The sequence below is a fragment of the Rhinopithecus bieti genome, unplaced genomic scaffold, assembly GCF_001698545.2.
Source record: "Rhinopithecus bieti isolate Rb0 unplaced genomic scaffold, ASM169854v2 scaffold_19708, whole genome shotgun sequence".
In the NCBI taxonomy this organism is placed as follows: domain Eukaryota; kingdom Metazoa; phylum Chordata; class Mammalia; order Primates; family Cercopithecidae; genus Rhinopithecus; species Rhinopithecus bieti.
The window spans coordinates 1,463,169-1,490,632 of NW_016810765.1; the positions used below are offsets into that span (position 1 = coordinate 1,463,169).

At 40.8% G+C, this 27,464-nt stretch overlaps 1 protein-coding gene across 5 annotated transcripts in view; it reads left to right on the forward strand.

Moving 5' to 3' along the window:
• Positions 1–27,464, forward strand: part of PCSK5 (proprotein convertase subtilisin/kexin type 5) — a 483,293-nt gene that overhangs the window by 305,209 nt on the left and 150,620 nt on the right. For 4 of the 5 annotated variants that reach the window (XM_017892728.1, XM_017892730.1, XM_017892729.1 and 1 more), the window contains exons 18-20: positions 2,943–3,040; positions 3,474–3,603; positions 4,011–4,126. In XM_017892728.1, coding sequence (XP_017748217.1) covers positions 2,943–3,040; positions 3,474–3,603; positions 4,011–4,126 — 344 coding nt within the window. Of the gene's footprint in view, positions 1–2,942; positions 3,041–3,473; positions 3,604–4,010; positions 4,127–7,627; positions 10,276–27,464 lie in introns of those variants that run through there. The other variant, XM_017892732.1, reaches the window with a different exon arrangement.

A 27,464-nucleotide genomic window follows, 5' to 3' on the forward strand; every position in this document is an offset into this window, starting at 1 on the left:
ATGAATGCATTCAGTATTAGTTTACTTGGCAATTTTCATCTCGAGACTTCAGTACTGAGAAAGAATTAGCCACCTAATTCTTCTTGGAGAAGGAGCAAAGCAGTATAATAAAAAGAAAGAAAGCAGATGTGGGCTCACATCCTCCTCTGCTACTTATTAACTGTGTGACTTTGGGCAAGTCTACTCCGAGCCTTCATTTTCTCCTCTATAAAATGATGACAATAACCCCGGTTTTGCTGGATTATGATAAAGGTTAACTCTGATAACAGTTACAAAATGCCTTTTGTAGCATCTGGCCCATGCTTGGTTCATGAGAAATAAAAGATATTTAAATTATTTAATTTCTTAGGGAACATTGTATAGGGTATGTTAAACCAGTGTATGCCAATAGAAATTTGAGAGCCATATATGTAATTTTAAATATGCCAGTAACCACATTAAGAGAAGTACAAAGATACAGGGGAAATTCGAGTTTAATAAAATAATGTACTTCATCTAATATATTATCATTTCAACAATTGAGAAACTATTATCAGATGTTTTCATTCTTTTCATTGTTTTACTGTCTTCAAAATCTGATGTATATTTTACCCTTAAAACACACCTGAGTTCAGACAAAATTGTTTTCATGAGAAATATTTGATCTTTATTTAGGTTTTATAGTTGAAAAAGAAAAGTTTACATAGCCAAGTTGTTTCAGACTTACCCAAATTTTTGCCAATAATGGAATCAAGTGCCAGTTTTTCACATTTAGACTTAAATTAGTTAAAGTTAAATAAAATTTAAAATTCTGTTGCTTAGCCATACTATAGCCACCTTTCAAAATCTCAGTAGCCATGTGTGCCAGATTATGTTGTACAGCACCGGTCTAACCTGGCCAGTTTATCACAGAGAGAACAGAGGCGTTCACAATACCAGGCGCATTAGCCTGGAAGTATCTTGCTTCCAAAATAGGAAGCAGCAGAAAACTTCAGGGTTGGTGACTACTGTCTGTTACACATCCCCCTTACCTCATTCCTTCTCCACACAGTGCAACCTCTGTGTCCTGCTGAACAGATGCCAGCCTCACAAGAAAGTGCTGTCCTGTATTAGAAAAACTAGGCAGCTTTTTAACTTTGATAAGTGTTTCGGTGGTCCTTATTTCCTCTCAAATGGATCCATTTAAGGCAATATCCTTTTTTCTAGTGCTACAGAAAGGGAAAGGGCTTTTCTTTTGGCTTTTTAAATGACAGCTCTCTCTCCCGCTTGCTTTCGCTCTCTCTCTCTCTCTGGCCAGTGAGATCTATGAATGAAGTCCACTTTCAGTTATGCTGCCCTTAGTCTCCTTGAGGCTCCTTGCATTTTTCTAAGGGCTTCCAGGGTTGACCATTTTGCCTCAAGAGACTTGTAAATTTTTAAATAGTGGTGAAGAACAAACAGAAAAAAAAATATCAATGCACAAAATCCAGGAAGGAAATAAATTAAAATGCTAATGGGGACTGTTCAGGTTTCTTTTTTCTTCAACTTTGTTTTTGTACTTTCCAAATTTTTTTAAGAGCATAGAGAAAATAAATTTTAATTTTAAAATTAGCATTATCCACATACAAAGCAGTCAATTAAGATGTCAATTGGAGCAATATAAAGAGTTTAAAACAATGGAAACCATTTAACCCTGTTTAGATACTGATCTTCTAGCTTCACTGATTTGGTAGCATAGGATTACATTTTCTCACTGTGTTTCACACTAGTTATTCAGTGAGTAATTTTTTATATTTACTTGTAATTTTTTTTTTTTTAAGAGAGAGTCTTGCTCTGACAGCCAAGCTAGAGTGCAGTGGCACGATCATAGCTCACTCAAACTCCTGGGCTCAGGCAATCCTCTGGCCTCAGCCTCCCGAGTAGCTGGGACTGCAGGCAGGCACCACCATGCCTAGCAATTTTTTTTTTAGCCTTTGTAGAGATGCGGTCTGACTGTGTTGCCCAGGCTGGTCTCAAACTCCCAGCCTCAAATGATCCACCCACCTTAGCCTCCCAAAGTGCTGGGATTACAGGTGTGAGCCACCATGCCCAGCCAAATATAGTAACAATTTTTTATTTGTTTTCAATTTTAAGAATCAACCTGTAGACTGTGAAAAATATGATAGCTGACAGAAATTAGAAGGGAGAGAAAAATATGCATTTCTCATTTGACATTCTAACAACTCATTAGATACTATCTCATATTGCTAGATGAATAGAAATTTAAGTAGATTAATATAGTTAACTCCCAGAAACACTAAATAATAATATAACAAAGGAAAGTCAAGATGATTAGGGAAATAGCAGTACAGTTTTGATAAATTTTTCATTAGAGTGTTTAAAATGAATAAACCAAGAAATAGAGGCAAAAGTATTTTAAATCTTGTTTTGATGAGAACCCATAGAAGACTAAAATCAGAAACACAACCAGAATGGCTACTCGGAGAGTTTGAGCTGTGGATTGGACAGGATGGTCGTACACTTTTGCTCAGTTATAATTCATTTTACCATGGGTTCCTACTGCATTTATAATCAGGAAATAACTTTATTATGTAGTAAGTCTGGATATTAAGAAGTTGTTGGGCATATTGCCAGACAATGTGATTCTTTTGTCAATCAAATACTTTTTAAAACCTCTGGGTTGTAAGATGTTGCGCAAAGTAGGAGGGTGCCCATCAGTCTAACAAATTAAGGAGAATGTCCCCAAGGCCTAGCAGCATGTATGTATGCTATGGACATCATTGTAGGCACAGAGAAACGTTATAAGCATTGAGAGGAGAAAAAAAAAAAAAAGGGTACACGGGCTATTTCCCCTGCTTTGAAGCTTTGCCAAGTCCACTGGCCTCTGAGGGAAACTGTATCTGTTACCTATGGAGTTTGGGGAGTCATTACATTTTGGCCTGATCACAACAGTCTGTTTGAATCTCCCTTTATACTTCTTCCAGCCTGCAGGGATCCCGGTGTTCTGTCTCCTGTGAAGACGGACGGTACTTCAACGGCCAGGACTGCCAGCCCTGCCACCGCTTCTGCGCCACTTGTGCTGGTACCTTCCCTAGTTCTTTTGTTTATTCTCCCAGTTCTGGTTTTGCTTTTCTTTCTGGTTTGAGCCGTCACTCATGCAACCCACTTGCTACTTTTAAAGTAATGCTGGAGAAGTATATTTCTCTTTTGATAATTGTGTGTGTATTCTCATTGAAAGTCAAGCAGTCATCAGCATCCTATCCTCATTGAGAAACTTACACAGCCCAGTGATATCTGCTCTTTCTAAAGGGAGTGGATGTTTTTGTCAAGAGGTTCCATTTTAACTGGGAAGGCTTTTTTCCCAGGGAAATTAAGAAAAAGCATGAATATTCGATTATTAATCTTAAAATTATAGCAGGTTGATGCCATTTTCTCAAACTGTTAAAGAAGAAGCCCATGACACCACCTCCTCTGAGGTTTTATTTCTCATTTCCTGTGCTTGTCTTGCTTTTAAGGGGCAGGAGCTGATGGGTGCATTAACTGCACAGAGGGCTACTTCATGGAGGATGGGAGATGCGTGCAGAGCTGTAGTATCAGCTATTACTTTGACCACTCTTCAGAGAATGGATACAAATCCTGCAAAAAGTAAGTGGATCTGCCCCCTGGGCCCTAGCATTTAGACCTAAATTCTTTTGATGACTACCTTCATAAAAAAATAAGAAAACGTAGAATTTGTAATGATAACACTAGGTTTAAACATGTACCTGTGGACACTGTTGTGAAGCTTTAACCCAGCTTATCTTTGATATTTTTATTCCTTTGCCTCGGGGGCACCTTAATACCTTTACTATTTCAATTTCAAGTACATGCTCGATACCCTTTAAAATCACAGTGTCTACCTGTGTCATCAAACCTAACAATTTTTGTGAGAAAAGATTTTTGAGTCATCTTCAGAGGGATAATTATATTGAAGACATTATGAGGTTACTAGTAAACACACCTTCCCCTGTGCATGTGTGAATGGCTTAAAAAATTACATATTTTTCTCATAGATGTGATACCAGTTGTTTGACGTGCAATGGCCCAGGATTCAAGAACTGTACAAGCTGCCCCAGTGGGTATCTCTTAGACTTAGGAATGTGTCAAATGGGAGCCATTTGCAAGGATGGTGAGTACAACTGCTCATATCGATCTTATGAGCAAAGTATGATCTTTCTACTTTCAGGACTAATATTTTTCCACTTAAAAAAGAAATATAGCACGCATCAGATATGACATGCCCAATATTTTGGTGGCATTCATTCATCTTGAACTTCTGCCCTTAATGGATTTGTTTGTTTGAATTGCAAGAAGAAATAAGTCAGCTATAGTGGCACTGGCCAATATAGCTCAAGTTAACTTTTTAAATTAATAAACTTCATTTTTTGAGAGCAGTTTTAGATTCATAAGCAAAATTGAGCAGAAAGTTCAGAAATTTCCCATATGCCCCCTTCCCCCAACACAGGCATAGCCTCTCCCACTATCAGCATCAAGCACTAGAGGGGTACATTTGTTACAGTTGATAAACCTACAGTGACACATCATTGTCACCCAAAGTCCACAGTTCACATTAGGGCTCACTCTTGGTTGTACATTCTGTGGGTTTGGACAAATGTATAACAACATATATGCAACATTATAGTGCCATGCACAGTAGTTTTATTGCCCTGAAACTCCTGTGAATTACCTACTCATCTCTCCTTCCCCCTACTTTTTTTTTTTTTTTACTGTCTCCATAGACTTGCCTTTTCCAGAATCTATATAATTGGAATTATACAATATGTAGCATTTTCTAGCTAATTGTTGTATTTCTTTCCAGTTTTTACCATAGGTACTTTTCACCAGATTTTAAAACACTATGCACATAGAGTTTTGTATGTTACTTTTGCACTAAGCATTAGGCAGAAACATTATCCTATGTTTTACAGTTTTAGGAAACTTTATTTTAATAGCAGCATAGAATTCAATCATGTGAAGATGCTACAGTTTTTAGCCAATCACCTATGATTTGGATTGTTTATAATTTTGATATACAAACAGTAATGAAATGGTATCTGAGTCTTTCATTAAGCCTATGAGGCTAGGAAGTAATATCTTCATCTTACAGAAGGGAAAACTCAGGGTGTAGAGCTAGGAAATGATAGACCTAAGTATAGAACTTAATATTTCAAAATGTTGGTCTGTTCTTCTTTGCACCAATGATTCTGAACCAAGATGCCAGGATGCAGCACCATCCCCAGATATTCTGATTGAATTGATCTAGGGTGCAGCCCATGATCATGGGTTTAACTTCCCAAGTGTTTCTAATCTGCAGCCAGGTTTAAGAACCACTGCACATCCAATTCTCCCTAACAATTTAGCTAACACCAAGTTCCCTCACCTCTCTAGCCTCAGTTTCCCCATCTGTAAAATGAATGAATTTAAATTATTCCAACTCCACCATTTTGTGAACTAACTTATGCCTGAGGGACCCTGAATTTTACTCCTAAATGTATGCAGATATAGAAAGATAAAGATACGATGTAGAAAGAAATTGTTTAAACTGTTGTTGTTCAAAACATCTTCGGATTGTTATAAAAATAGAAAAAGAAAACAAATATGCATTTGCAACAATCTGACTGACATGATCACTGCCCTAGGTTTATTCTTTCCCTTCTTTTGAACGTTTCCCCTTCTGGAAATTTCATGAAAGAAAAAACATTGCCATTGTCAGGAGAATGTGGACTTGGAAGTCAGAATGCTGTCATTCAAATCTGGTCTCCAGGCCTTGGGCAGGTTATGAACTGCCCTGGGCCTCATTTCCACCATCTCTAGAAAATGAAGAGGATAATACTACTGACCTCATCTGGTGATTCCACAACTCCCTACAAGGAATCTCAAAAAGGTGTCAGAAAGGACTGGGCACATGATAGCACTGATAGGACATCATTTGTGATCTTATTTCTTTGGAGCATCATAGGTGACTTTGCATCTCCATGGTTTTTCCAGTATATGATTGGTCTGGGGCAGGGATGGGCCCGACACAGGCCCTGTGTTCCCAGGTTTTCTTGCCAGGGCTGATTCTACTATAGCACACTGGGGTGAGAGAGGCTTGGGGTGATGGCACCCCAGGGACCATGTAAGGACCATGTAAGTATCATTTTTTAGTTACCCACAAGTGCCTCCTTTACTTTACTTAAAAACGTGGTTCCCCTATTTCTGAATATTACCAGAATTTTTTGTAAATTAGTAACAGAAAATTGAGGAAGATGAAAGAGACTGGGCCAGGCATGGTGGCTCACACCTGTAATCCCAGCGCTTTGGGAGGCCAAGGAGGGCAGATCACTTGAGGCCAGGAGTTTGAGACCAGCCTGAGCAACATGGTGAAACCCCATCTCTACTAAAAATACAAACATTAGCCAAGCGTGGTGGCACGCACCTGTAATCCCGGCTTCTCGGGTAGCTGAAGCATGAGAATCACTTGAACCCTGGAGGTTGCAGAGAGCAGAGATCGTGTCCAGCCTAGGCAACAGAGCAAGACTCTGTCTCAAAAACAAAAAGTGACTGATGTAGGAAATCCATTGTAACTTGAAATGTTCACCAATAGCACTTGGTACTATGCATTTCAAGAGTTGCAGTGCTTTAACTACTTTCCCTAAACCATGGTGAGTACCAGACAAGTTATGTCAAATGGCGCTTTGCTAAAAGCAGAGTGTCAGCAGTGGGCAGAAGTGGGAAATGAAGAATCGTATCTGCAGTGAGCCCATTTTCAGGTCAGTTACAAAATGAGATCATTGATGGCTCACCAGGCTTTTGAAATCACATGGCAGCTGCACTTAAGGATGTGTTATTTATTCTCTTTCAACTGTCGTATTTCTGTGATTCTAAGACATATTTGTTACATTTTATCGTCTCGGAAATCAGATGCATCTTATAATTTGTGGCAGTTTACAACCGCTTTTGACCAGAAAACTGATGTGATATCAGTGTTACTGCCCAGACATGAGACTTGGATGCAGAGATATCTGTTCAACCGAGTTAGGCACATGACTACTTCTTGTGTTGAATTTAACTGCGGTTCTAAAGAGGTTTGAAAATTAAACTATTGTTCAATATTCAAAGGAAAGATTCTTGCATAAGCATGGAAACAAAACAGAATGTTACATAAATATAACAAATACTTTTAATAAGTATAAAATTAAAATTCTAATTGATAAGATTGTGTCACAGTTTAACATGAAGAAGCATCTTTTCCTTTGTTACTTAAAATGATGGTGCATCTTAAATCTTGTGTCTTAGATTCAATGAAATATGGTATAAATGACTGTATACTCTCTGCTCTAGGTAACTCAAAGAAGAAAAATTTCTTGCTTGTGTTAATTGATTTCTAATTTATTCTTTTTCTAATTTTTTTTTTTCTTTCACAAATGGATACCAATTACATTGGACTGCAATGTCTCTCCTTGAAAAACAATGCTGTTGACTGAAATCACTTTGGGTGGACCAAATTTCCTCCTGTTGACTACTCCTGAATGATCTCTTCCAATCCCCCAAATCTGCCTCTCTGGCCAATCACAACCTTCTTCCGTGTGTGTCCATCATGCTGCTCTGGTCTTCAACTCCCCTTCTCTCTTGCTGACTTCCGGAAAAGCAACGGAAGAGTCCTGGGCGGAAGGAGGCTTCTGTATGCTTGTGAAAAAGAACAATCTGTGCCAACGGAAGGTTCTTCAACAACTTTGCTGCAAAACATGTACATTTCAAGGCTGAGCGGCCATCTTAGATTTCTTTGTTCCTGTAGACTTATAGATTATTCCATATTATTAAAAAAAAGAAAAAAAAAAAAAACAAGCAAAAAAAAAACAAAAGCAAAGCACTCCTCTTTCTTGCTCTCTTTTTCTTTCTCTCTCTCTCTCAAGTTTGTGCAGGGAGATGGTGAACTGTTTTTGTCAGAACTTAAATGGAAAAAAAAAAATAAAACCTACAACAAGCCTACCTTTTATAACTGGGTGTTTAGTGCTAAACAGCCAGAACCACAGAGACAGTATTGTATGACCAAAGCATTTGATGCCAAAATTTGACGTTAAAGTAATGATTTGATTTCCTGCCCTGGTTTTCAAGGTCCATTTTTTTCCCTTTTGCATTGATTTGCTTGTTTCCCCTTTGAAACACCTAAAATACCTTTCCAAAACATCGCAAGAGCATAAATAGACAAAAATGAAATAGAAAGCTCTTGCATGCTTGAGTCCACCATTGGGGGAAATGACAGAAAACTGGACCTGAGGGCATTAGGAACATCCTACAGAGTTGTGTTTAGTGTCGTTTGCCATGGTATTTCACAGTGAAACATTGATACTCTTCACACATCATTTACTTCATGCATTATGTACTGGTTTTTGCATTTTACTCACTTGATAAGTCTGCTGCACTGGTTTCATCAGATAGACTTGCTGCTACTGGCTTTTCCATTGTAGATTGGGTTATTTTACACACAGTTCGCCAAATGGGATTGCTCTGTATAGTCAAATTGGTGATGGACAGATGGACAGAATGCAGAGGTACCTAGATGAGCTGAGGCTGATCCAGCTCCCCTGAAATTCAGAGTGTTAACTTTGTAGACCCTGCACAACCTCTTGGTGCTATCTAGCCATTACCCCCATTTTTTTTTAAAGGCCATCAGAAATTCCATTTGTCATGGTGGGAAGCATTTTGAATATGATGCAGGAAATTTCTTCCTGGAGTCAAAAGTTTCTAAGAGGTCCTGTATTTTTAAGAAATGGAATTTATTTAAGTAATATTTAAGCTGGTGCCCATGTTGGCCAGGCAACTTTTTTCAATGGTGCTTATTAGAAGTTTTTTCATCTTGTCATTTTAAGAAAATAAAACTGGAAATTGAATGTGGGTGGCATGATTGTACCCTTCTAGTTCTTATTTTCCCACTCCTCTGTCCCTCTATAACTATGCCATACTATTATATGCTGGTCCACTGAATGTTGAGATGATCTGTTTCTTTGGGTTTTTTTTTTTTTTTTTTAAGAAATATTTTCACTGGTTTTCTATGACTCTCTAAACACTTCATCAAAAGAAGACTGAATTATGAGAACACTGTTTGAATTAGTGGCCAGAAACGATGAAATTTTATAGATCTTTTGACAATTTCTCTGTTTAGGGGAGGGTAGACTGATATCAAGTTTCTTCATATCAAAGCTTCATTGGTGACCTCATTTGCTTTATGAGTGACCAGCCATCTTGCAGGCTTCATGCTTCTGAGAGCCTTACTTCGAAGATGCTGCTGGAGTCACAGCTGAGGAGAGGAATACTATCAATATGGACTATCCTGGGAAAGAGGTGGGAAGTAGATGCTAAGGTCCCCATCCAAACAGCAAGCTAGTAAAAAGCCTACCTTGAAAGTATTTCTAGACATCAAAGATAACTTACAACCCAAGGTGAATAATAAGTAAATTATCTGATGACCCTCTTAATAGCATTGCAATTTTATTGAATCACATAATGATTCATAAGTAATTAGGGAACCAACTGATTTTGCTAAGCAGTCTTCCCCTTCATAATACCGCAGGCCCTCTGACACACAAAAAAAGTGAAAGTTAATCCTGGGTACAGCGTATGGTTTTACATTTAAAGGCACAGTCTTAAACATGGACAAATGCAAGCACAAGCCTAAAGCAAGGTCAAGCAGATGGCAAAACTGAATTTGCCTGCAAAGAAATCTTTTTAACTGAACCAGCCCATAATATTTAAGGCACGAGGTTACTGTGATAGGAAAAATAAAAATGATGTCTGTTTTCTTAGACGAATAACCATCAACATGACAACAAAATTCATCGGGGTCTACCAGCGTGCGTTCCATTTCCCACTGACCATGCAGGTGCACGTTGCGGAAATACTGGTTTAACTACTAGTGTGTTACTGCCTCATTTATCTACATAACATTATTAACTAGAACATAATGCTTTCAAAGTTTAAGTTAATGTTATATATTATGTATAAATATATATATTCATAATGAGATATATGTAATGGATAGTACAAAGTTTGGAGACTCAACAAATGCTCTAACCTTCTAGAGACAAAAGTCCTATTTCTGTTTTCTTTTGCCTTTTTATTTTCAATTAGTGACCCATTGTTAAATCCAAATCCACTTTTACTGAAAAATACTGTACATGTGTAAAATGTTCAGTTGTTTTTTTGTAAAATATAGTAGAATGGTTGTAATTGATACTGGCCAAAATCAATGTTATTCCATATTTTATTTTTTCTATTAAATTAACCTAAGTTCCTGTTTATTTGATCTGTTCATACCCACGTATAAACTCCTCTGAAAGGGTAAGGTCATGAGAAACTTCCCTGTTTCTACATAGAAGCTGAACATGAAGGAAAGGGTGGAGGTGCATGAAACATCTAAATAAAGTTGGAAAAGAGAGTGAGCAGAGGAGGGAATTGAGAAGGAGAAACAGCAGTGTAAGAAAGGAATGGGTTAGATTTGGTCATGAATATATGTTAAATCCCATTTTTAGAAAGCAAGGCTGTGAAAAAAAATCTATAAAGGCTTGGTATTGTTTCTATCAGATTGTACAGATGCTGGCCCCCAGAATAGGGCCCACCTCGTCCCGCTCTTCCTCTAGTGCACAGCACACCCACTAGTGTATGTCTGTAGGGTTGGGAGCCATGGCTGGGGGCAAGGAGGTAGGCAGTGTAAAAGCTGTTAAAGAGGAAGGTGGCTTTGTTCAATTGGCTGGATATCTAGAAGATGATTTTGTCTAAAATAAATCTCCAGTACATACCATGGGGTGGGACTGAACAAGCTAGCTAAAAACAGCAGTGGAGTATAGATCTTTTTGAACCATGCCTGAGATGCAATTACTAGTCTTAAAGGTTCAGTGCTATGCCTCTTGGGGAAAAGAAAAGATAAATCAGCCAAAGCCACAAACAAATTGAACTCCAACTAGGTTTAAAGATCTGGAGATAACAACCAGTTATGAGGAAGAGCCTCTACTGCTTTGAAGTCCCGTTATGGGGATGGAGAGAAATTAATTTTGTTGATCGCTTACTATGTACCACACAATGTGGGAATGTAGAGTATGTATATACATACTGATGTGGATATGTTCTCTCAATTTTCAGGACTCTAAAGGTGAATGTATTATCCTCCATTTCACATGAGAAAACTGAGTCACATAGACTTGAAACAAATTGATTGAGATTCCGTATCCAGATTCATCATCATAATACAATTTAACATTAAGACAATTCACAGCAAGTAGTACATGCCAAATCTCAAATGAGTGGTACACTGAGTTGTTAAGTTCAGAACAGGCAGAGATTCCTTTGAATTGGACTGTTCAGTTCCCTAGAGCAGGTAGAGCTAGAATTGGCCCCTGAAGCATGGACAGACAGGAAGAGAGCAGGAAGAATGTTACCAATGAACTTGCTCCAGTCACCAGTGAACTTGCTGCATACAAGATGCTTAGAGAAGTAAGATGTTTTCATGGTTTTAATCTAATTACCTATTGCTACAAAGAACAGTGATTCAAAATTTGGTGGTTTAGTTCAGAAAAATCTACATTTGTACACTTTGTAGAAGAAGGATAGTGTGCCCATTCTCAATCCCCACATCCATGGAAGACTGCTAATTATCACTCATTTTCCACTCCAGTTATCAGAGGCTTGTCACACTGCTGATCTCTTCTACCAGATTCATTATTTTCCATTGAATAATCTACCCTTCATTTTTGAAGAACTTACAAACTGAGTACTTGGTAAAGAAGGGGAGGTGATTGCTATAGTAACTACTAAATTAAAGTTTCTCAAAGTAATCAATACTTGTGACATATCTGAGTATGAAAATAAATACATAGCATCTTATCCCCCTCATGTAAAAAGAATGTCATGCAGCTAAAATATAAAATAGACATTCATTCTTAACAGCTTCCATGTTATCATTCAGCCCTGCACAAAGAGAGCAATGGCAGACAGCAGTATGTTGAATAGAAATTGCATATTGGAGACAATTTTAAACTATGGCCCAGCCAGTTTAATACTCCCTCCTTCTGTCCTCAAGCACAAGATGGCAGAGGTGGAACAGAGGACAGCTGCAGTGTGACCTCACCCAGACCAGGCTGGGCCCCGCACACAATACATGTAGATGACAGCACAGATCTGCTTCTCTTCTCTGGCCAGCATCCCTTTCCAAATGTTATGTTTGTTGCAGGCTTATAAAATCTGAAGTTCTCAACAGAATGCTTTAGAGCCTTTGACATATTTAGCAGGGCATAGCCAAGGTGGACCTAATTTCACTGTAGCTCATTAGAACTACTTGGCACCTAGAAATGGGGATAATCTGCATAATCCTGTCTCCTCTTCATCACAAGAGGTGAAGATCAGGTCCAGATTCAGTTCTTGAGCAATAAAGACGCAGTTATGCAGCATCACTATGTTTCAGCGGACCAGAATGTGAACTGGGACGGCCAGCACTCCTTCCCATTCTCTACCTCCAAGGGACTTACAAGGACAGTTTGGCTTATTACCAAAGGACTTTCTTACAAGGGCTCCTCTCTAAAGGACCATTGTTTGGATCCAGTTGTGGTTTTTTTAGGGCCAGGAATCAGGCAACAAAAGATTATTTTGTATCCCACTTTCTAGAAAATTCCAGAAACATTCCCTGAGGCCTGAGTTGTAAGATCTTTAACTTTTTTTTTTTCATTTTAGAAAACAGTACATTTTTAAAATACAGTGTTTTAAGCTTCACAAAGTTTTACTAAAATGATTTAATTTGGCCCCCACAAAAATCAGGCCAATAGACATTCATTTTCTGATGCAAGAGGCACAGCTAGTAAGGAACTCAAGCCCACAGCTTCAACATTCTGTACAACACTGATTCCTTTTTAAGAGTGCTGGAGAAAAGCATGTCCACATTACATATGTTGCAAGGCAGGGGGTAAGAGCCTTCTCTCAAGTGAAGATAGAAAGCACACTGTGACCCTGAGCTTGGCTTTTTCTCATTCCAAAAAAGTTGCTTCCATAAATAAATATTATTGAGTCCCTGCCACAAACTAGGTTCTGAGGTTTCTCTTGCCCTCTTCAAACTTACAGTCTAATGAGGGAAACAGACACTTAGACATAAAACACATGGTTATAATGTGAAGCTGTTTAAGTGCCTTTAAAGGGTAAAAAATATTGTCAGGAGTCAAAGGAGCAAGCTCACTTCACTAATCACATGCTAAGGTTCCATGCCCTTGCACTACAAGCTTTCTAAGGCTATCCAAAAATAGCATGAAACCTTAAAAATGGAGTTGACTCTAAAATGTACAAATAAAACTGCAAAGATCAAAACCAAATGATATCTTGATTAAATATCTACAAAGTGGATCATGTCAAACTAGTCCACTGCAACTAAGGAATTATAACCATTGTCACTTGATGGCAGGGGTATGCCTGAGAAATGCATCCTTAGGTGATTTTGTCATCATGCAAACATCATAGAGCACACTCACACAAACCTAGATGGCATAGCCTACCACCCACCTAAGCTACATGGGATGGCTTATGGCTCCTAGGCTACAAAGCTATACAGCATGTTACTGTACTGAATACTGCAGACAGTTGTACCAAAATGGTGAGTATTTGTGTGTCTAAACATAGAAAAGGTATGGTAAATATATGGTATAATCTTATGGGACCACTGTCATATACACAGTCTGTTATTGACCAAAATGTCATTATATGGTACATGACTGTAATTAACATTAATGTAGAATAAAGGAGAACTTTAATATGTTTGATATGATGTGAGACCTGCAGAGGTGGGAGAATCTAGGATCTTGAGAATCTTAACAGCCCTGCAAAGGAGGGAGGAAGTCACTATTCACCCTCTAGGGAATAGAAAAGAGGAGCGAGATACATGTCCTATCCTTGGTGGTGGTAAGGGAGGTCACTGGGGTGAGGCATGGAAGGGCAGTGTACAGGACTGCAATATGTGGATGTCTTCCTGGATGTCATCCTCTCTTCTTCCCTGTGCCTTCTACACTCCCTCCAAGGAGATCTTTGTCAATCTCATGGTTTTAAATACCATCTATATGCTGATGACTCTTAAAATATATATAGATTCCTGATCTCTTCCCTCAAGATTCACACCTGTAGATTCAATTAACTACTTGACATTTCCCTTCAGCTGTCTAATAGGCATCTCAAAATTAACATGTCCAAAATAGACTTCAGACACCCCAACCCCCTGACCATCTTTACCACCAAATCTCTCCCACCTCAGTAAATGGCATTCACTGTATTTCCAAATATATCTCTAAATGGTCTACTTCTGCCCACTCTATAGCTGTAACTGTGACCAAACCACCATCGTTGCCATCCCAGACTGCTGCAACAGCCTCTGAACCACCTCCCAGACTTCTCCCTCTCCTCTCCTCTTCTCTCCCCCTTCAGTTCTCTCTAATCAGTTCTCTGCACAGCATAGTGCCATTACAAATGGAAAATCAGATTTCATCTCTCTGTTTACTGAGCATAAAATCTGAACTCGTTACCTGAGGTCTTTGTGATCTCACCTCACACCACCATCCCCCATGCCCTCACATGTTTTAGTCATGCCAACTTTCTTTTCATCCTTCAAACAAAACCAGCTTGTTTGGGACCCAGGACCCTTGCTCTTCACATGTCTGGCTTCTTCTCATCCCACAGGTCTCAGTTCAAAAATAACTTCCTCTGATCAGTTCCTTCCACCACTGACCCCACACCTGCCCACCTCATTTTGACTTTCCATAGTACTTACCAGCACATGACATTTTATGGTTTGTTACTTATTGTCAACCAGCCCCATGAGAGCTGGTGCTTTGTCTGTCTTGTTCACAGCTGTATCTTACATGTCCAGCACATGCCTTGCTTAAGAAATATTTGTGGAATGAATGAATAAGAAAATATCCGAGAGAAGTGACATTTGACCTGAGCCTCGAAGGATAAGCAAGAACTTACAAATCAAAGAAGGTGATGATGTTTAGGAAGGATATTCGAAAGAGAGAACCTGTGCAAAGGCACAAAGCCATTGAAAGGGCTTGTGGATAGCGATCACTTGGAGGCTTAGGCAGGGGATGAGCAGGGCAGGCAGCTTGGGAGAGAGGATGGAGAGACGAGTGGGGTCAACTGGTAAAGGACCTTCACTGGACTGTTGCCCTTCCTCCACCTTCTTGTCATCAGTGTCATCAACCCTCTTTTCAGAGAGGCTAATTGATTTGCTCAAGGACTCCATCAAGTCAACTCTTGGCCTCCTGCCAACATATTTGAGAAGCATTCATTCAGACAGAACGCTGAAGAGGCCAGATTTGCTCAGTCCCCAGGCACTTATGGCTGTATTGAGCCAGTTGAATGAAAGAACAGGGTGCAAGCTCACATGAGAGGCAGCAGCCCACAGCTTCTGTTCACTGTGATGTCCACAGCCAGAGCAACAATTTGGCAAGGCCTGTTTTGCAAAACTGGACTTGGGACCATAAGCCTGCTCAGTACCGTCTTTTTCTCCTAAGAGAAGACCCCCTAGCCCTCTAAACTGTCATCACAAAAGGGAAGAACAAAAGGAAAAAACAGGATATGCTAGCACTTCCCTTCCCTAACAATGAAAACAGTAACCCCCATATGCAGAGTACTTCCTATATGCTGAGCTAAAGGCTTCATATGGGTTATTTAATGCAATACTTCCAATAGCCCGATTCGATCTCCTTTTTACAAATAAGGAAGCAGATGAGGTAAATGCCTAAGGTACTCCAGTGGTAGACAGAAGGTCTGGGATTAATTTAAACCTAGACAATCTGATGTCAGAGCATCCACAAGGAGAAACGCAAGAGCCAAGGAGGATTCTTCCATCAAAACAAGCTTCAAGCTGTGGTTGTGGAGTGTACGACGGGTTTCTATATTTTAGCTGGTGCTGTCAGGTTCCAGGTGCATGTTGTTAATATCCACCCAGGAGTATACACTGTGGCTAAATCATGCTTTGTGTGAACAAGGCAGGAGTGAATATTTGATCATTAAAGCTAGTAACAACCAATGGGCCACATGGACAAAATCAAAATAGACTTAAGCTAAATGAGGCAGCGACTGTTATAAAGAGATGGGGATATGATGATATGATGCTTCCTTTCATAATTTCCTTGTCAAGAGGCTATTGTTTGCATTCTCTAGCCCTAGTTGAAATGAGGAAGAAATAAAATGGAGATATTGGGAACATTAGAAGAAATATTAGCATGCTGAAAGTTAATGCAAATACATAATACAAATTCTGTGAGCTCCTTTGACAAATCTAGTGAAACATGAATTCTTTCCGGGTGATATTAAACAGGGTTTCTTGCCAACAAAATCATAATGGTTGCAATGTAATAAAAACTAAACTATCAAAAAAATAAGGCTTTTTATTATATATAGGAATATAATGTTTAATTGTTTTGTTATGAGAAGAGCCACAAATATGGCAGAAACCAGAAGTCATCTTGACCTTCTCCTTCGTCACTCCCACATCTGATCCAACACCAGGTCAAGACAATTCCACCTCCCAAATCTCCCAGATCCACTTTCTGTTCTTCGCCTCTTCTGCCCCTATCCTAGCCCAGCACCTTGGATCAAGCTACTTCTCACCTGGGCTATTGCAGTATCTCCTCATTAGCCTCCCTGAACACACCCCATGTGTCCACAGTCACGTGTCTTCCATCTTCATCTCCTATTCTATTTTCCACAGCAGCCAGAATGCTCTTTTTAAAAATTCAAAACTCAGCATGAGACTCCACTCCCCTGTGACTTCCCATTTTCTAGGATAAAATTGAAATTCCTTTCCATGGCCTTGAAGGCCAGGGTCAATCTGACCCACCTCTCCTCTCTAAACTTAGCTCACGACATTCTCTTCTTCCCCAAGTATTTTCCTGCCACATTTACTTTCCCTGATTCTTCCATTCTTCCCTGCACCCCAGAACATCCCCACACGTCACTCCCCCTCCTTTAATGTTATCCCACCCGAATCATCTATCATCTCGGCCTCAGTTTAAAGGTCACTTCTGATTCCTGATACTTAACAGACAAGGTTGGATCTCCTTAGTGTAAGCTTTCTTGGAAACCTCTACATTTCTTTTATATTAATTTTATGACAAATATCTAGTTACTTGTAGGAATATTTGTTTGATATATGTAATTCCCACTACATAGTTTGCTCGACGGGAGCAAAGTCTGTAAATGCCTTCTATGTCATGAACCTGCTAAAACATCTCATAGAGAAGGTGCTTGATAACTGTTATGGATAGTTGAAAAAAATGAATGAATGAATGAATAATTAAATGAAAAATTGAGCAAATGACAGGAAAGGAATAGCTCTGATCCAATACTTGGTCAACTAAGTTCTAGCCTGAACTCTGTAAAATTTCAGCATAGCTCTCTATGTGTCTATACTTCAGTTTCCCCTTCTTCAGCACCATCCCTGTGAACCTTTCAGCCCTTCTATCCCATGTAAAGGGAAAATAGCAGGAAGCTTCACAGAGTTTCCATCACTGGTCCTAAAACACACGCAAAACCATTGGCACAAACTCATTAAAGCCAATGCTTTAGGACTTTGCCATTAAGAGTGTGGACCAGCAGCAGCAATAGCGGCCACGAATTGGCTAGTGTGAGAGCAGATTTCTAAACATGAATTCTCATTCCCTGGGTACTCACTGTTGACAAGGGACTTTGCAGGAGAAATTAAAAGTTAATATCAAATGAACTTAAAAGAGAGAGATCAGCGTGAATTGTCCCGATGGGCCCAAGGTAGAGGCTATCAGAGAGGTGTGGTAGAAAAAGGCAAAACAGGCAGAAGGGGAAGTCAGATTCAAGGCGTGAGATGAACTTGACCCACAGCCAAGAAACTTGCAGCAGACCCAGGCCCAGAGCCTCCAGAAAGAATGCAGCCTGATAACACCTTGATTTCAATCTTATAAAACCCAGAGCAGAGAACCAGATGAGCCACACCGTACCCAGATGTCTGACCTATTGAACTGTGAGTTAGTGAAGGGGTGCTTTTTTAAGCTACAAAGTGTATAGTAACTTGTGATGGCAGCAGTAGAAACTAGCACAATGAAACCATACCTGCTCAATCACAATATGTCCTTTTGCCAGATCCCAAGTTGATATTTTCAAGAGATGGTTCAATGTCATAGTTGCCATCACAGGATCTAAAGGGAGGCTGCCTGGGTTCAAATCCTGGCTCTGTCATTTATTAGCTATGTGATCTTAGGGAACACATTTAACTTCTCTGTGCCCCTGCTTCCCCATTTGGATGATGGTAATCCTACCTCTCTTCCAGGAACATTCTGAGAATTAAGTGACAACACACAAAAGCACTTAGGACTGTGCCTATATGTATTAGGCACAAAACATATTGGTTACTAATATTACTTAAACCAGAATTTGATTCATTGTTGATCCCTCTCCCTCCACTAATATCCAATCCATCACCCAGCTAGTTAATTTACCTCTTGAGTATCTCTTGAATCTGTCCTCTTCGCTCTATCCCCACCATGACCATCCTAGGTTAGCTATCATCATCACTTCTCAGCAGCACTCTGTGAATCTTCTCCAGTCCCACAAAGAAGCTAAAGTGACTTTTCAAAACATAAATCTAATCACAATGCTCTCCTGGTAAAACCTGTGGCTATCGGGGTAAATACAGGATCAACTAACATGTCCTGCAAAGTCTGATACCCCTCCACCCAACTCAATTTCATTTTTCTTTCTTTCTTTCTCTTTCTTTCTCTCTCTCTTCTCTCTCTCTTCTCCCTATCCCCTCTCTTCTCTTCTCTCTCTTTCCCCCCTTCTCTGGCCTTCCTTCAGCCTATCCCAGTGGCTAAGCCTCTCCTTACTGGACCCTTTGCAGACATGGTTCCCTAAGGCTAGAGTGCTGGAATCACAAGTCCACAATTGTGTTTGTTCTTATTTGATGGATGTCTGAGTCCCACTCCAGACTCTAAGCATGAGGGCAGGAGTGCATTTGCTTTTTCTCATCATTGCATACCCCATAATTAGCACAGTTACTGGCACAAATACTGGCTAAGTAAAGAGTTAATGAACAAATGAATGAATAAAAATACTGTGGCACAGTTGAAGAGACAGGACAAGTAAGATGTTGGTGCTTCTTGTGGTTTGACTCCTACTTGGGGGCAGGGAGGGCAAGAATTAAATTATGTCAGATTGAAAACATCAATTCACTGACTGGATCACTGTTGAGTTGCTGCAACCTTTGTGAGTGTGTCACAGGCTATGTTGGCAGTAGCTGAGCACAGGAGGAGAAACCAGAAGTTGGTTCAGCAAAGGGGTCATCTCAAAATATGCTACAAGTCTAAGGGGTTATATAAGAACCAAAAGCTGAAAAATTGTCTTTCCACTCTCTCACCATATCTATCATTTCTTTAGGTTTGTTGCCTAGAAAGATTTCATCGTCAGATTTTTTTTCCCCAACAAAATACATAAGCCTCAGTTTGCAGCTATCTCACTGCTAGGTTAGCCCTCACTGTCCCTTTCCGTATTCAACCCTCCACCTCCCACTTCCAGCTCTGTAGGTGTAAAACACAATGATCCAGAGCTGGAGAATGAAGACCCGCCTATGCTGTTCCCACACAGAACACAGCATGAGGAGGTGATGAGACATTCACAGACCATAGAGGGCCCTCAGGGGCGGGCTGGGGCAACTTGACCTCAGATGTATGTGCCAGAAAAAAAAACTGATGAACAGATACATCATTCATGAATGTCCAAGCTCACAAATTCTTCATGAGGCCAGTAGAACATGGAGGCCTGAAACTCTCCTCCAGAATCTAACTCATGCCCCACTACTCTGTGATATGTATTCTCTGGGCTTCCATCATTGAAGTTCCATCTCCCTGTCTTATAAGCTCCAAGGAACATAGGGACCATGTCTAACATGGAGAATTCCAGATACAGGCAGGTGCTTTAAACCTGTAGCTTAATCAAATGGTGGTTAACAGAGACAACATCAGCCTCCTTTTGTTGTCTCAGGCTAATTATTAGACAATTCTGAAAAAGAATAAAGATGATGTTTAGCCATGTCTTACTGAACGGTTCATATCAAACTCACTCTCCAGGCAGTCGGCAGAATTTCTGACTCTGTGCTGGATCCCCCTTCATCTCCCTCCTAAACCCTCCACCAAGAGGACATACGCCATACCCACCCTTCCGGATGGCAGGTCTGGAAGTATCAGTGCACTGTACACACTGGCCACTTTCTACCACTGCTGCTAAACAGTAACTCAGAGTAGCAAGCAGCCTAAGCCTGGGTTGAGATGGCAACAGTCCTTCTGAAGGACTCTGAGGCAACGAGCATAGAGCAATGGCTCTCAGACTTGAATGGTTATCAGAATCTCCAGGACAGCCTGTTCAAACACAGATTCCTATCTGCCACCCCCACCTGAGAATTTGTAATTCAGTAGATCTGAGGTGGAACCTGAGAATTTATATTTCTAATAAATTCCCAATTGATGCTGATGCTGCTGGTCCCACCATGAGAACCACCAACACTGATGTTAACTACATAATCTTAGTAATGACACTAGAAAGACATGGGTTCAAGTCCCAGCTCAGCCACTTTCCATGTAACCTTGGATAAAGTATTAAATTTCTCAAATTCTCACTTTCCTCATCTATAAAAAGGAAGTATTAACCGCAACAATGCTGAGGATTAAATAGGTAATGCATCTGGAAGCATACGAAACATCCCCACCCCAGAATACAGAGCCCCTTTCCCTGTACCACACCCAGCCCCTGCTTTCCCCAGGCTGCAGGTGCAACTCTCCTTAACAGGGCTGCTGTAGGAACATTTGAGCGGTGGGCAGTGCACAGCTAATTGTCTCCACCTGCCTCTGTCCAGTGGTGTCCTGTCCACAAGGGCAATACTAAGGTAAGCATCAGCCCACCTCACAGAGCACAAACAAGGCTATTGCCTGATGTTTCTGCAAGAATGGTGTTTCACATCACTTTTTGCCCTGAGACTAAGAGATAAAGTAACTCATCCAAAACCACACAGCTAGTAATGGCAGAGCTCCAGAGTTAGGACAATGCACCTGCTGACTCACCTGTACTGAACTGTATTTGTAATCTTGATGTATTAATTTCTTATGGCTGCTCTGACAGATTAACTACAATTTGGTACCATAAAACAATACATATTTATTCCCTTACACTTCTGGAGGTCAGTAGTCAGCAATCAGGGTTTCAGTAGGGCCACCCTACCAGAGGGTCCAGGGGAGAACCCATTTCCTTGTCTTTTTCAGCTTCTAGAGCTGCATTCCTGGCATTCTTTTGCTCATGGCCCCTTTCTCCATCTTCAAAGCCAGCAGTAGCCTCATTAAATCTCTCACTCTACAGTGAGAGAGATTAGATCACCTTCTTCTGTAGTAAAATGTCCTTCTATTTTCCTCTTCTAAGAATACTTGTGATTATATTGGTGCCGCCCTGATAATCTAGGATAATCTCCCCATTTCAAGATCTTTAACTTAATCACATCTGCAAAATTCCTTTGGCTGTACAAGGTAATACTCGCAGGTCCCAGGCATGAGGACTTGGACATCTTTGGGGGCTATTATTCAGCCTCCCACACTTGGATTGGTTGTCTAACTCTCTGAGCCACCATTTTTTCTTCAGCGAAGTGGAAATAATAATATATCCTCATGAGAACATTACCACGTGGTACACACTAACTCGCTAAATAAATGTCCACTGGATTGTTGAATGCGTCCTGCAATACTTTTTTGTGTGTATCTTGCATTAACTCATTACTCATCTGTTTACTCTATTGACTCACCTAACTTTTATTAAACACTTACTATGTGTTAAGTACTGTGCTAGGCAAAGGGGATATAATATAAGGGTATATAAGGATATAACAGAATACATTCCCTCCCTTTACAGATTTTATACTGTAATAAAGGGAGATAAATGAGGGAGCAAGTGCCCTGATGTGTTAACATGTTATGAAAAAAAATTAGAGAGGATATGCTCTACAGAATGGGTTGTCTAGTCCCCTGGGCAGGAGGTAGGAGTGGAAGGATAGAGCTGGAGACAGGAGGCTGGAAAGGGACAGGGAGGTGTGAGCACCTGGAAAGTGCCAGGAGTTTCTCCCTGATGGAGCCTTGGGGTTGTCTTTGTCTGCTTCCTGCTGCTCTAACAGAATACCACAAACTGGGTAGTTTACAAAAAAAAAAAGAAGTTTATTTGGCTCATGGTCCTGGAGGCTGGAAAGTCTAAGATCAAGCAGCTGCATTTGGTGAGAACCTTCTTGCTATATCATAACATGGTGGAAGGTCTGGTGTGGCAAGAGAGTGTGCATGTGTCAGAGAGAAATGGGAGCCAAACTTCATGTTTTTATCAGGAGCCCACTCTCACCATAACTAACCCTCTTTCACAGTAATGGCATAGTCCATTTGTGAGGGCAAAGCCCCAGGACTTAATCACCTCTTAAAGGTCTCTCCTCTTGATATTGTCACAGTGGCAATTAAATTTCAACATGAGTTTTGGAGGGGACGTTCAAATCGTAGCAGGTCCCAAGGACTGAGGCACAGTGTGAGAGAGATGAACTAACAATGCTGCCAAGGGTCTGACTGCAATGACCCCAAGTGCCATGTAAAGAAATCTGGGTCATGTTATGTGCTCCAGGAGCCACTGGAAAGTTTAAAGAGGCCTTTCTCAGTATTCCATCCTCTGCAGTGATCCAGGCTCCTGGCAGGAAACCCTGAAAGCTCTGGCGTCCTTATAAATATTAAAATACCAAATTCACAGAATTCTCTGTGAACTGGTAGTGGTTTCCTTAAGTGCCTCTTGCCTTTGTCTTTCTTCCCCATTGAGACCTTTTGTGATTTATATTTTCAGAATTTAATTTTTAGAGCCTCCCATTACAGTGAGCCATCATCTCCCTTAGAATCTCCGTCAATCTAATTTATAAGTCATTTGCTCTTAAAAATATTCTTATACCCCTGGATCCCATTTAACTCTCTAATCTTTGCAGTTCTTTTTATATGAGAATGTTCAAAAGGTAAATTCACTATATTAACTATTAGGTGGAGAAGAATAATTCTGATTGCTCATGCAGTATTTTTTCCAACCTGGGTGGTTTTGCTGAGAAGTGGATTGATGGTAACTGTGATATGAATTTAGTTGAAAATGTTTGCTTTCCTGGATGCCTAGTCCTTGGTCTATTTTATCCCTCCACTTTACCTCCTGAAACTTAGCACCCCTCTCTAATATATTTTTGTCAACTGATATCATTCTCCCCATGAACTTCAATAAATTGGCAGTGAACTTCTGTGCTGGAAAGATATTTTGCATTAAAAACTGGATTCACAGCAGGCAATCTGCCTGGGGACCACATGTCTAAGAAAGCAGTCATTTTTAACTAAGGATATTTCAAGCCTAGATAGAATAGGGCTGGTGTGCTCTGAAGCCACAAATGTCTAGCCTACTAAAAGCAAAATTACTGTACTGCATGTTGATAATTAACCTTGTCAACTAACTTTCATAACAACTCCAGCGTAATGCACACACTCTTCTTTTCAGTTATATTATTGTGATTTCTGGATCCCATTATATCCTACTTGCAACCTGCATTCCTATCGCTACCCCTTTCCAGCACTCCCTGATTTGCTTGCCCTATTCAGCTTTTTGGTTCATAGAATTTAGTAGCTTCTAACCACACTAACCATGCATGTGTTTACAGTTTACTATATATCTCCTGTGTTATGATATAAACTCCACCAGGAAGGAGATCTGTTTTGCCTACTACTGTATCTCAGATGCCTGGAATAGTACCTGACATGTAGTAGGCGCTCAATAATCAGACAACAAATGAATTAATGAATGCCTTTTCATGGAGCTTTTAACTGTCGTGTCACTGCTTTTTGCATCCCTAACTTCCAATAGTCAACTTACTTATTTACCAAAATGTTTCAATCACTTCATCACATGGCAAGTTGTGGTCTAGATCACAGAAAATTATTCTTGACCTTAAAGAGCAACTAGTCCCTGTCAAGGAGACACATATGTGCAGAATTACCAGTTGATATAAATAATTATAAATAAAATTATACATTAAAATATAAATTATGAATTTAAATATATATTATAAATTAAAATATGTACAAAGCACAACCAAGCACAGAAAGAATTAATTCAGCTGCATAATCATGTGGTAGGAAAGATTCAGATAATTCTTCACAGAGGAGGCTACTTTGAGTTGTAGAGAATGAGTAGAAGTTTGCTGGAAGAAGAAAGAAAGGAGTGGGCACTTGTCAAATGGCTGTTCTAAGTGGGAGAGTGCGTCATGGGCTTGGGGGACTGGAAGTCTTTCGGAAACACCAGAGCATGAGGATGTGTCTTAGTTGACCTCAACAGCAGCTGATCTTGAGACAAAGATTCAAGTCCAAGAGTTTTTTAGGGGAAGTCAAAGAAAACGCCAGTGGTGAAGCAGGCGAGTCAGACAGGGAAGGGAACGCAGCCAGTGAAGGTTATGTCATCAAGCCAGCTACTGTAAGCTACCGGAGGGGCAACTGGAGTTCAGCGCTGTGGGGAAACTCTGGAAAATGGTATATAACATAGGCCTCAGAGTTATCCCACTGATGGGGCAATGGAGCTGTGCTTTTCATATACTAAATCCCTGCCATTGGTTGAGGACAACTCCTGGGGGTCAGTTCGCTCCTTCTTCTGGCCTGCCATGTGTTCCTGACAGAGCACAGGCCTCAAGGAAGTATGAAGCAACACTCTCCCCTGGAAGTTGGTTTCTGCATATGGATGTGATGAAGCCAAGGGGTGTATGCAGGCCACCAAAAGAGTCTGCTACAGTTTGTAAGGCAAGCAATAGAGGATGACGATAAAATTGCAGCAAGGGCCAAATTTTTAAGGCTCTTGTATGTCATTCATTTGAGCTTTATTCTGTATTGAGGAAGCAGCATTGCAAGATTTTAGGTAGGAGAGTGGTCCTGTAAGATTTGAATTTGAGAGAGAACATTCTGGCTACAGAATGAATGACAGAATTGGCGTGGGGGAGTGGAGAATATCTAGTCCAGGAGACCAATACAGAAGATAAATTCACCATATGGTATAGAAATGACTGAGCTAAAAGACATGGGATGGTGCTGGAGATGGGGATGAGCAGATGGAATGGAGAGCTGTTCAGGAGATAGAAGTGACTGAAATTGTGAGGGATTAGATGTGAGGAGGGATCGGGGATGACTCCCTGGTGACGGCTTCCCTGATTGGATGATAGTGGCACTCACCTAGATGGGATGCACAGGAGGGGTATCAGTGCTGGGCTAAAGTGGTAAGGCTTGTTGAACATGGTAAATTGGAGATACTTGTAAAGTATCCAGGTGGAGAATCCAGTGGGCAATGGATGCAGGATTATTGAACTCAAGAGAAAGATCTGGACTGAGAAGAACTGTTTAGAAACCACCAGTTTATGGAAGAGATTTAAGGGCAGAGAAGGAGAAGAAATTCCAGCATATATAACTGAAAGTTTGCCATGTGGGATGAGTTAATTGAATGTTACTATCAACATCCATTCATATGAAGTCCTTTGCTAAGCTAGAGATGACCTGGCATCTATCATCCCTAGCTATTGCTTTGCCTTTATTTCTCTCCACATCTTTCTAAAATGATTATTTCTTTCCCTCAGCCTAGTTGGATTTGAAGAGAGAACAAGACAAATTGTGCGATTTGGGTCAAGCTGTAGAAACTCGAATTATTAGCTTCTTCATCTGTAAAATGGGGATCCCATAAGTGGAGACTGGTTTGTCTGATAGTCAATTGAAGACACTTTCTTGAGAGGCTTTCCAAAGCTTCCTCCCTCTCCTGACCTCAAAAGATCTTAAATCTGGGCATGGTGGCTTACACCTGTAATCCCAGCACTTGGGGAGGCTGAGGTGGGAGGATAACTGGAGGCCAAAAAGTTCAAGACTAACATGGACAACATAGGGAAATGCTATGTCTACAAAAATGAAACAATTAGTCAGGCATGGTGGTGCATGCCTGTGGTCCCAGTTACACAGGAGGCTGAGGCTAGATGAGTGATTAAGCCTGGGAACTTGAGGCTGCAGTGAGCTGTGACGGTGCCTTTGCACTCCAGATTGGGTGAGAGAATGAGACCCTGTCTAAAAAAAAAAAAAAAAAAAAAAAACTCATGTTCTTGCCCTACAGGGCACTTAGCTGGGTTGGTACAAGATACTCCTCAGAAGTGGGGGGCACGCCCAAGATGGCCAAATAGGAACAGCTCCAGCCTCCAGCTCCCAGCATGAGCAACACAGAAGACGGGTGATTTCTGCATTTTCAACTGAGGTACTCATCTCACTGGGTCGTGTAGGACAGTTGGCACTGGTCCATGGGTGCAGCCCAACCAGCAAGAGCTAAAGCAGGGCGAGGCATCACCTCACCTGGGAAGCTCAAGGGGGAAGGGAATCCCTTTTCCTAGCCAAAGGAAATTGAGACACACAACACATGGAAAATCCGGTAACTCCCACCCTAATACTGCCCTTTACCAAGGGTCTTAACAAATAGCACACCAGGAGATTATATCCCACACCTGGCCCAGAGGGTCCCATGCCCACGGAGACTCCCTCATTGCTAGCACAGCAGTCTGAGATCTAACTGCAAGGCAGCAGCGAGGCTGGGGGAGGGGCGCCTGCCATTGCTGAAGCTTAAGCAGGTAAACAAAGCCACCGGGAAGCTCGAATTGGGTGAAGCCCACCACAGCTCAAGGAGGCTGGCCTGCCTCTGTACACTCCTCCTCTAGGGACAGGTCATAGCTAAATAAAAAGCAGCAGAAACCTCAGCAGAGGTAAATGCCCCTGTCTGACAGTTTTGAAGAGAGCAGTAGATCTCCCAGCATGGAGGTTGAGATCTGAGAATGGACAGACTGCCTGCTCAAGTGGATCCCTGACCCCTGAGTAGCCTAACTGGGAGACATCCCCCACTAGGTGCAGACCAACACCTCACACCTCACATGGTGGGGTACACCCCTGAGACAAAACTTCCAGAGCAAGAATCAGACAGCAACACTCACTGTTCAGCAATATTCTATCTTCTGCAGCCTCTGCTGCTGATACCCAGGCAAACAGGGTCTGGAGTGGACCTCAAGCAAACTCCAACAGACCTACAGCTGAAGGCCCTGATTGTCAGAAGGAAAACTAACAAACAAAGGACACCCACACCAAAACCCCATCAGTACATCACCATCATCAAAGACCAGGGGCAGATAAAACCACAAAGATGGGGAAAAAGCAGTGCAGAAAAGCTGGAAATTCAAAAATCAGAGCGCATCTCCCTCTCCAAAGGAATGCAGCTCATCACCAGCAATGGAACAAAACTGGACGGAGAACGACTTTGACTAGTTGAGAGAAGGCTTCAGTCAATCAAACTTCTCAGAGCTAAAGGAGGAACTATGTAACCAGCACAAAGAAACTAAA